We start from the raw sequence: 11,236 nt of genomic DNA on the forward strand, positions 1-11,236 counted from the left end.
CGGAAACGTGTATTAGCTACGGAGCAAAGTTAAAACTGGGGATCCAACCGACAGGTTTGCCACGCAATTAGATCTCTGCGGTGGAGATGCACTTAAAAAAGCATTAGATTTTTTAAAATTAAAATCGTTACAGATTTTTCATAGTCGTGACACAGACCTTTTTTAAAATTCTAGTACTTCTCATTCTAGTACTTCACCTTCTAGTACTTCTTCTCATTCTAATACCTCATCTCTTTTGACAGCTGTCCAAAATTAAAGGAATCAAAAGCGCATGTTTACTTTTTCGTCGGCGGCCACCATCAGTGAAGACTTTTGTGCGTGAGAAAAATAATCTGCTTTTTTCTACGGTGCCAGCAATCCGTTCCAAGTGGAATCTGTACAAGTTACCCGCACACACGCCCACACAATGTCCGCGACCGAGGAGAAACCGGCGGCCAAGGAGCAGCAGCAGCAGAAACCGAAGGTGGTTCTGACGGCGGATCAGCAGCAGATCTTCGACCGGATCTCGAAGAACGAAGTGAGCGAGTTGAAGCTGGTTCTTGGACAGTTCAAGCAGAGTGTGGACTTTGTGGACGAGAATGGGATGACTCCGCTGCAGCATGCTGCTTATAAGGGGAATAAGGAAGCCGTGCAGCTGCTGCTGGACCAGGGCGCGGACGTGAATTCCGGCAAGCACGAGTACAACTACACGGCGCTGCACTTTGGAGCGCTGTCCGGAAGTGTGGACGTGTGCGTGAAGCTGCTGCTGGCCGGGGCTAATCCGAACGCGGTCAATTCGGTGGGCAGGACGGCGTCCCAGATGGCGGCGTTTGTAGCGAATCATCAGGTCGTGGCCACGATCAACAACTTTGTTCCGGTCAAGGAGGTGGAGCACTTTACGAAGAGCCCGGCGAGTGACCCGTTGCTGCCGGTGGTGCACCTCGAGGGCTTCCACAAGTTTGTGATGCAGATCAACATTCATCCGGTGCGGATCGCGTTGAATCTGCAAAAGTACGGACTCTTTGGGGAGGATTTGAAGCGGCTTAAAATAGCACTGGATGAGATGATGGAGCGGGAGATGAAGCGCCGGACCGAGGTCAACGAGGTGATGGCGTTCAAGTTCCACTATTTGGGATACTTTTTGAACGAGATCGCCAAGTGCCGGGACTACTTTTTGGCGCGAAAGGACAAGGCCGACAAGGAGGGAACAAGCGCCAAGGACCAGAAAAGCCTGGACTTTGTGGAACTCTTTGCGAAGCGGGTACTCAAGTTGGGTCAGTTCTGGTTGTAATGTTTCTAAATCAACATGTTGTAATTCCCATCCCCCTCCCACCCACAGGCAAGGACGGCTCCCTGGAGTACATCGAGGCGACGATCCGCGAGTGTGTGCGCGAGTTCCCGTTCCGAGAGTGCACCATCTTCCGCCAGGTGGTGACGCAGCTCGCGAGCAAGGAAAATCCGGCGTGCGCCCTCGAGATCATCAAAGCGGCCATCAACGGGCAGCGTGGCTTCCAGGACACGATTTCCTTCTGCAGCTCGTGCGGCGAGGAAAAGCCCGACAAAAAGTGCTCCAAGTGCAAGGAGGTGCAATACTGTGACCGCGAGTGCCAGCGGCTGCACTGGTTCATGCACAAGAAGGTCTGTGCCCGGCCGGTGGCGCCCACGGCTGGCGCGCAGGGACAAACCGGTGGCAAGGATGCCAAGAAGGAGATTGATTCGGCCGAAATCAGCGAGCAGCTGCAAAAGCTCGTGGCGAGTTAAGATGGACCAAGGGCGAGGAAGTACAAGCGATGAGGGGCAAAAAAAACAAGCGATGAGGGGCAAGCATTTGTAAAACACACACACTTTTTTAGAGGGCGAAGGAATAAATCGCACCGTAATTGGAGAATAAAAGTAAAAGAATCAGACGATACTAAACTATTGTGAGGAGAAAGGAGAACTAAAGGGAAACTTACTAAAGTTGGGAAATATGTACTAAACCAGTAAGCAGTCAATCATTCTATGTAACGTAGAATTTGTAAGTGTCATTTGCTATCTTTTGAATGTCAATAAAACAGAACAGAATATACCTACCAAGAACTTATTTGATTTAATTGAGGAATCCTTTCACAAATTGAGCAAAAAAACCAAATATCTTAACATTGCTGTTTAACTTTCTTATCCAGCAATTTATTGGTGCTAACATTTTGAAAAACTTTCAGTAAAATTACCTGTGCAGCTTTGTTCTGTCTTCCACACGATCTGCTGGAAACATATCTAGTCTTAGTAGAATAATCGTTAAACTCTCTTTACCGTGCATCTAACGAATGAAGAAGCAGTCGTGTACGTTGCATACATCTCGGCGAATATGAATTTTGTCGAGCTAGATAATATGGCTGCAGCCTTTTCTACACGCAGAAAAAAGTTTTGTAGAATCAGCCTGTACGAGGTTTGAATCAACAATTTTTTTGTTGAATATAATCAACGCCGATTTTGCGTTGAAACAAACCTTGATTTTACCGATTCCACAAAAGTCTTTTGTTGTTTTGAAAAAGCTGCTTTGACGTTTAGCGTTGATTCAACAAAAATATTGATTTTCAAATCAACAAAACGTTTTGTTGATTCAAATATGACTTATTTTTCTGCGTGTAGCCTTTGCAGTACACGCAAAGCCGACATTAGTCTTTTAAGACTTAAAATTAGGCTTTATCGAACCTAACCGTGTTAAGTCTTTTTAAGCCTAATGATGGGTTAGTCTTAAAAAGACTAGTTTCGTTTTAGTACAAAAAGGCTAAATTCTAGGCTTAATGTTATCGTCAAAAAGCCTAAATTTTAGTCTTTTCCGAGAATGCGAGGGGATCAGAGCGGACAAAATCCAAGATGGCGGAACTTGATTAAGACTTATTTTTAGGCCTTAAAAGACTTATTTATAGGTTTAAAAGACTATTTTTTAGGCTTTTGCAAGAAACGGTAGGGGTCCAAGCGGACACAATCCAAGATGGCGGAACTTGATTAAGACTTATTTTTAGGCCTAAAAAGACTTATTTTAAGGTTTAAAAGACTAATTTTTAGGCTTTTGCAGGGAATGGGAGGGGTCAAAGCGGAAATAATCCAAGATGGCGGAACTTGATTAAGACTTATTTTTAGGCCTAAAAAGACTTATTTTAAGGTTTAAAAGACTAATTTTTAGGCTTTTGCAGGGAATGGGAGGGGTCAAAGCGGAAATAATCCAAGATGGCGGAACTTGATTAAGACTTATTTTTAGGCCTAAAAAGACTTATTTTAAGGTTTAAAAGACTATTTTTTAGGCTTTTGCAGGAAATGGGAGGGAATCAAAGCGGACATAATCCAAGATGGCGGAACTTGATTAAGACTTATTTTATGCCTGAAAAGCCTAGGGGATCAGAATGGCGGGAATAAACGGTAGAAAATAAAATATTGTTATATATTCTCAAAAAAATTATAAAAATGTTTTTATTCGGTTATTCGGTAATTTCGGCATACGACAGATTCACGGATGAGTACAGCTTTAACCTGAAAATAAAAAAATCAATATTTTGAAGATGAGTTGTGAGAGTTTGATAGTTATTTTAAAAATGGGTGATTTCATTTAAGAGTTTAGCTCAAAACTGGATTGGCGTAGTTTGACAAGTTCAATTTTTTGAAGATCTGACTTTAAGAATTTAAGAATTGAAGAATTGAAGAATTGAAGAATTGAAGAATTTAAGAATTTAAGAATTTAAGAATTTAAGAATTTAAGAATTTAAGAATTTAAGAATTTATGAATTTAAGAATTTAAGAATTTAAGAATTTAAGAATTTAAGAATTTAAGAATTTAAGAATTTAAGAATTTAAGAATTTAAGAATTTAAGAATTTAAGAATTTAAGAATTTAAGAATTTAAGAATTTAAGAATTTAAGAATTTAAGAATTTAAGAATTTAAGAATTTAAGAATTTAAGAATTTAAGAATTTAAGAATTTAAGAATTTAAGAATTTAAGAATTTAAGAATTTAAGAATTTAAGAATTTAAGAATTTAAGAATTTAAGAATTTAAGAATTTAAGAATTTAAGAATTTAAGAATTTAAGAATTTAAGAATTTAAGAATTTAAGAATTTAAGAATTTAAGAATTTAAGAATTTAAGAATTTAAGAATTTAAGAATTTAAGAATTTAAGAATTTAAGAATTTAAGAATTTAAGAATTTAAGAATTTAAGAATTTAAGAATTTAAGAATTTAAGAATTTAAGAATTTAAGAATTTAAGAATTTAAGAATTTAAGAATTTAAGAATTTAAGAATTTAAGAATTTAAGAATTTAAGAATTTAAGAATTTAAGAATTTAAGAATTTAAGAATTTAAGAATTTAAGAATTTAAGAATTTAAGAATTTAAGAATTTAAGAATTTAAGAATTTAAGAATTTAAGAATTTAAGAATTTAAGAATTTAAGAATTTAAGAATTTAAGAATTTAAGAATTTAAGAATTTAAGAATTTAAGAATTTAAGAATTTAAGAATTTAAGAATTTAAGAATTTAAGAATTTAAGAATTTAAGAATTTAAGAATTTAAGAATTTAAGAATTTAAGAATTTAAGAATTTAAGAATTTAAGAATTTAAGAATTTAAGAATTTAAGAATTTAAGAATTTAAGAATTTAAGAATTTAAGAATTTAAGAATTTAAGAATTTAAGAATTTAAGAATTTAAGAATTTAAGAATTTAAGAATTTAAGAATTTAAGAATTTAAGAATTTAAGAATTTAAGAATTTAAGAATTTAAGAATTTAAGAATTTAAGAATTTAAGAATTTAAGAATTTAAGAATTTAAGAATTTAAGAATTTAAGAATTTAAGAATTTAAGAATTTAAGAATTTAAGAATTTAAGAATTTAAGAATTTAAGAATTTAAGAATTTAAGAATTTAAGAATTTAAGAATTTAAGAATTTAAGAATTTAAGAATTTAAGAATTTAAGAATTTAAGAATTTAAGAATTTAAGAATTTAAGAATTTAAGAATTTAAGAATTTAAGAATTTAAGAATTTAAGAATTTAAGAATTTAAGAATTTAAGAATTTAAGAATTTAAGAATTTAAGAATTTTTAAATCTTTAAATTTTTAAATTTTTATTTTTAAATTTTTAAATTTTTAAATTTTTAAATTTTTAAATTTTTAAATTTTTAAATTTTTAAATTTTTAAATTTTTAAATTTTTAAATGTTTAAATTTTTACATTTTTAAATTTTTAAATTTTTAAATTTTTAAATTTTTAAATTTTTAAATTTTTAAACGCAAAGCCGACATTAGTCTTTTAAGACTTAAAATTAGGCTTTATCGAACCTAACCGTGTTAAGTCTTTTTAAGCCTAATGATGGGTTAGTCTTAAAAAGACTAGTTTCGTTTTAGTACAAAAAGGCTAAATTTTAGGCTTAATGTTATCGTCAAAAAGCCTAAATTTTAGTCTTTTCCGAGAATGCGAGGGGATCAGAGCGGACAAAATCCAAGATGGCGGAACTTGATTAAGACTTATTTTTAGGCCTTAAAAGACTTATTTATAGGTTTAAAAGACTATTTTTTAGGCTTTTGCAAGAAACGGTAGGGGTCCAAGCGGACACAATCCAAGATGGCGGAACTTGATTAAGACTTATTTTTAGGCCTAAAAAGACTTATTTTAAGGTTTAAAAGACTAATTTTTAGGCTTTTGCAGGGAATGGGAGGGGTCAAAGCGGAAATAATCCAAGATGGCGGAACTTGATTAAGACTTAATTTTAGGCCTAAAAAGACTTATTTTAAGGTTTAAAAGACTAATTTTTAGGCTTTTTCAGGGAATGGGAGGGGTCAAAGCGGAAATAATCCAAGATGGCGGAACTTGATTAAGACTTATTTTTAGGCCTAAAAAGACTTATTTTAAGGTTTAAAAGACTATTTTTTAGGCTTTTGCAGGAAATGGGAGGGAATCAAAGCGGACATAATCCAAGATGGCGGAACTTGATTAAGACTTATTTTATGCCTGAAAAGCCAAGGGGATCAAAATGGCGGGAATAAACGGTAGAAAATAAAATATTGTTATATATTCTCAAAAAAATTATAAAAATGTTTTTATTCGGTAATTCGGTAATTTCGGCATACGACAGATTCACGGATGAGTACAGCTTTAACCTGAAAATAAAAAAATCAATATTTTGAAGATGAGTTGTGAGAGTTTGATAGTTATTTTAAAAATGGGTGATTTCATTTAAGAGTTTAGCTCAAAACTGGATTGGCGTAGTTTGACAAGTTCAATTTTTTGAAGATCTGACTTTAAGAATTGAAGAATTTAAGAATTTAAGAATTTAAGAATTTAAGAATTTAAGAATTTAAGAATTTAAGAATTTAAGAATTTAAGAATTTAAGAATTTAAGAATTTAAGAATTTAAGAATTTAAGAATTTAAGAATTTAAGAATTTAAGAATTTAAGAATTTAAGAATTTAAGAATTTAAGAATTTAAGAATTTAAGAATTTAAGAATTTAAGAATTTAAGAATTTAAGAATTTAAGAATTTAAGAATTTAAGAATTTAAGAATTTAAGAATTTAAGAATTTAAGAATTTAAGAATTTAAGAATTTAAGAATTTAAGAATTTAAGAATTTAAGAATTTAAGAATTTAAGAATTTAAGAATTTAAGAATTTAAGAATTTAAGAATTTAAGAATTTAAGAATTTAAGAATTTAAGAATTTAAGAATTTAAGAATTTAAGAATTTAAGAATTTAAGAATTTAAGAATTTAAGAATTTAAGAATTTAAGAATTTAAGAATATGAGAATTTAAGAATTTAAGAATTTAAGAATTTAAGAATTTAAGAATTTAAGAATTTAAGAATTTAAGAATTTAAGAATTTAAGAATTTAAGAATTTAAGAATTTAAGAATTTAAGAATTTAAGAATTTAAGAATTTAAGAATTTAAGAATTTAATAATTTAAGAATTTAAGAATTTAAGAATTTAAGAATTTAAGAATTTAAGAATTTAAGAATTTAAGAATTTAAGAATTTAAGAATTTAAGAATTTAAGAATTTAAGAATTTAAGAATTTAAGAATTTAAGAATTTAAGAATTTAAGAATTTAAGAATTTAAGAATTTAAGAATTTAAGAATTTAAGAATTTAAGAATTTAAGAATTTAAGAATTTAAGAATTTAAGAATTTAAGAATTTAAGAATTTAAGAATTTAAGAATTTAAGAATTTAAGAATTTAAGAATTTAAGAATTTAAGAATTTAAGAATTTAAGAATTTAAGAATTTAAGAATTTAAGAATTTAAGAATTTAAGAATTTAAGAATTTAAGAATTTAAGAATTTAAGAATTTAAGAATTTAAGAATTTAAGAATTTAAGAATTTAAGAATTTAAGAATTGAAGAATTAAAGAATTGAAGAATTGAAGAATTTAAGAATTTAAGAGTTTAAGAATTTAAGAATTTAAGAATTTAAGAATTTAAGAATTTAAGAATTTAAGAATTTAAGAATTTATGAATTTATGAATTTAAGAATTTATGAATTTAAGAATTTAAGAATTTAAGAATTTAAGAATTTAAGAATTTAAGAATTTAAGAATTTAAGAATTTAAGAATTTAAGAATTTAAGAATTTAAGAATTTAAGAATTTAAGAATTTAAGAATTTAAGAATTTAAGAATTTAAGAATTTAAGAATTTAAGAATTTAAGAATTTAAGAATTTAAGAATTTAAGAATTTAAGAATTTAAGAATTTAAGAATTTAAGAATTTAAGAATTTAAGAATTTAAGAATTTAAGAATTTAAGAATTTAAGAATTTAAGAATTTAAGAATTTAAGAATTTAAGAATTTAAGAATTTAAGAATTTAAGAATTTAAGAATTTAATTTAAGAATTTAAGAATTTAAGAATTTAAGAATTTAAGAATTTAAGAATTTAAGAATTTAAGAATTTAAGAATTTAAGAATTTAAGAATTTAAGAATTTAAGAATTTAAGAATTTAAGAATTTAAGAATTTAAGAATTTAAGAATTTAAGAATTTAAGAATTTAAGAATTTAAGAATTTAAGAATTTAAGAATTTAAGAATTTAAGAATTTAAGAATTTAAGAATTTAAGAATTTAAGAATTTAAGAATTTAAGAATTTAAGAATTTAAGAATTTAAGAATTTAAGAATTTAAGAATTTAAGAATTTAAGAATTTAAGAATTTAAGAATTTAAGAATTTAAGAATTTAAGAATTTAAGAATTTGAGAATTTAAGAATTTAAGAATTTAAGAATTTAAGAATTTACGAATTTAAGAATTTAAGAATTTAAGAATTTAAGAATTTAAGAATTTAAGAATTTAAGAATTTAAGAATTTAAGAATTTAAGAATTTAAGAATTTAAGAATTTAAGAATTTAAGAATTTAAGAATTTAAGAATTTAAGAATTTAAGAATTTAAGAATTTAAGAATTTAAGAATTTAAGAATTTAAGAATTTAAGAATTTAAGAATTTAAGAATTTAAGAATTTAAGAATTTTTAAATCTTTAAATTTTTAAATTTTTATTTTTAAATTTTCAAATTTTTAAATTTTTAATTTTTAAATTTTTAAATTTTTAAATTTTTAAATTTTTAAATTTTTAAATTTTTAAATTTTAAATTTTAAATTTTAAATTTTAAATTTTAAATTTTAAATTTTAAATTTAAATTTTAAATTTTAAAAATTTTAAATTTTAAATTTTAATTTAAATTTTAAATTTTAAATTTTAAATTTTAAATTTTAAACCCTAAATTTTAAATTTTAAATTTTAAAAATTTTAAATTTTTAAATTTTAAATTTTAAATTTTAAATTTTAAATTTTAAATTTTAAATTTTTTTAAATTTTAAATTTAAATTTTAAATTTTAAATTTTAAATTTTAAATTTTAAATTTTAAATTTGAAATTTTGAAATTTGAAATTTTGAAATTTTGAAATTTGAAATTTTAAATTTTGAAATTTGAAATTTTGAAATTTTGAAATTTTGAAATTTTGAAATTTTGAAATTTTGAAATTTTGAAACCCTGAAATTTTGAAATTTGAAATTTTGAAATTTTGAAATTTGAAATTTGAAATTTTAAATTTTAAATTTTAAATTTTAAATTTTAAATTTTAAATTTTTAAATTTTAAATTTTAAATTTTAAAAATTTAAATTTTAAAATTTTAAATTTTTAAATTTTTAAATTTTTAAATTTTTAAATTTTTAAATTTTTAAATTTTTAAATTTTTAAATTTTTAAATTTTTGAATTTTTAAATTTTAAAATTTTAAAATTTTAAAATTTTTAAATTTTTAATTTTCTCAAAATTTTGCACACACACACACACACACACACACACACACACACACACACACACCACCACCACCACCACCACCACCACCACCACCACAAACTTCCTCCGACCCCAATCACCGCTCACATCGTTCCGGTCATCGTCCCCTTCCGCTTCTGCGTCTTCTTCCACTTCCACTTTGGAATCCCCGGCGGATGGATTTTGAGCTTTTTCGTCTTCACAACCCGCGTTCAAAATGCACCTCCTCCAGCGTTCATAAACACGACGTAACAACTTCCGGCGGATACAAATACCTCTTCACTTTCGTACTCCTTTTCCGCTGCTGCCGTTGTCTACCGTCTAGAAGCCGCCGGGAGTTGAATATTCCGTCCTCTTCCTGATCACTTGAGCGGAACATTCAGCACCCGCAGTTTCATCCTCCTCCTCCACTGGAGGAACGTACGCAATCTCCCGCGGAAACACCTATCGGCCAGCTCGCTCACACCGACCGGTTCCTTCCTGCAAAAAAGGCACCACAACTTACCTAGCTGCTGGCCAAATTCCTCCCGAAATATAACCCGGAACAAGACACAAACAAAAGTCTTGACTTGAGATTTCTGATTTGACATGTCACAACGTGAGCCAAAACATTATAGTACAGCCTAAAATGTAGTCTTTTTCTTAGTTTTGCACCAAGTTCTAAAAAAAGACTAAAAATTAGGCCCAAAAAAAGACTAAATTTTAGGCTTTATTCTGACATCCCGACTAAACTTCAAAAAAGACTTAAAATAAGTCTTTTAAGACTAATGTCGATTTTCCGTGTAAATATTGAAAAAAAAAAAAAAACACGCACACATAATGCTACATATTATGGTAAAACAGAAACCAAAGCCTTAAAATCACCAATTTGTTTAAACCTGTCAAAATAAACTTTCTAAAATGTACAGTAAAACGGGGTAACTGGTAAGGAATCATACTGACCGTGGTAGAGAAGCGATCAAAGTACTTCAAGAAGAAGTTTTAATAAAATGTAGTCAAGTTTAAAAAGTTAGTTTACTTTAATTAGGAAAATGTTGATGAATAGTATTATTTTAATACTCTCAAAGTGTCATGATTTTCTCAATAAATACGATTTCTAATCGGAAACCGGAATGCATTTTCGGATTCTTTAGACAGGAGAAGGGAAAATTAGTTTGTAAATAATAAATATTATATATTTTTGAAACATAATTCAAAAACATCTTCAAATTTAAAAGCATTTTCAGTAGAACAAATTTTACATAAAGTGTAAAAACTTTTCATTCGTGCTTCGAATTCAGTGTAAAATGTAATATGAATCGATAATATTATAAACAAAACTAGTTTTAACGAATTTCGGGCAAAATTCTGCCTTTTAACAATTTTACCTAAAATGTGTATGTATTATGTTAAAAAGCTTATAAATTTAATAAACTAATTATACAAACTGTTTTTTTTTCTTAAAAACTATGTCAGCAGCCTTATTGATGGTTCATTTGATTTAAACATAAAATTTGAACACCTTAAATCTGATTTTAACATGAAAAACTATGACTATCAAAATCCATCATTGCCAACTTATTTAATCATATTATCAAAGCCTTATTTTTCGTTTTTTTCTTGAATTGTTTTTTTTTTACCTTTTTTCATTTTGTTCCAAAATCGAAAATTGATTCTTAGTGTTTTTTTTATTGCGCGTATTCCCGAGAAAGACACGCGGCAAACCAGCCTCGAAACGACGCGCCGCACTTTCGGCAAATGCGTGCTGGCAAATCCCATACTGCGCGTTTTGTTATTGTTGATCTTCTTCTTCGAATCGCCTGGCATTGTTGTCAGGTATGTTTTATATTGCACCAAAAGTGCAGAAAATCGCTGGCAACAATGTCTATGGCATATTCTGAAATGCCGCGCGGCGTATACATTTGAAAGAAACGGACAATATTCCATTTTAGAAAGTTTATATTTTTTTGATCATTTCGTCATTATTTACA

General features: G+C 28.0%; 1 protein-coding gene and 1 long non-coding RNA gene across 2 annotated transcripts; one reads left to right on the forward strand and one right to left on the reverse strand.

Moving 5' to 3' along the window:
* The first annotated feature begins 248 nt into the window (after nucleotides 1–248).
* Nucleotides 249–2,055, forward strand: LOC6036558 (ankyrin repeat and MYND domain-containing protein 2). Its single transcript, XM_001846546.2, has 2 exons — nucleotides 249–1,253; nucleotides 1,319–2,055. The coding sequence occupies exons 1-2, from the start codon at nucleotides 407–409 to the stop codon at nucleotides 1,738–1,740; spliced, it is 1,269 nt and encodes a 422-aa protein (XP_001846598.2). The 5' UTR covers nucleotides 249–406; the 3' UTR covers nucleotides 1,741–2,055.
* A 3,964-nt stretch (nucleotides 2,056–6,019) lies between these two features.
* On the reverse strand, nucleotides 6,020–9,849 carry LOC119770693. The gene is made up of 2 exons (XR_005278948.1): nucleotides 9,772–9,849; nucleotides 6,020–6,107 (listed from the first exon to the last, which is right to left on the reverse strand). It is a non-coding gene; the product is annotated as an uncharacterized LOC119770693 (long non-coding RNA).
* Between the last annotated feature and the right edge of the window lie 1,387 nt (nucleotides 9,850–11,236).

Source organism: Culex quinquefasciatus, chromosome 3 (assembly GCF_015732765.1).
Source record: "Culex quinquefasciatus strain JHB chromosome 3, VPISU_Cqui_1.0_pri_paternal, whole genome shotgun sequence".
Classification (NCBI taxonomy): Eukaryota; Metazoa; Arthropoda; class Insecta; order Diptera; family Culicidae; genus Culex; species Culex quinquefasciatus.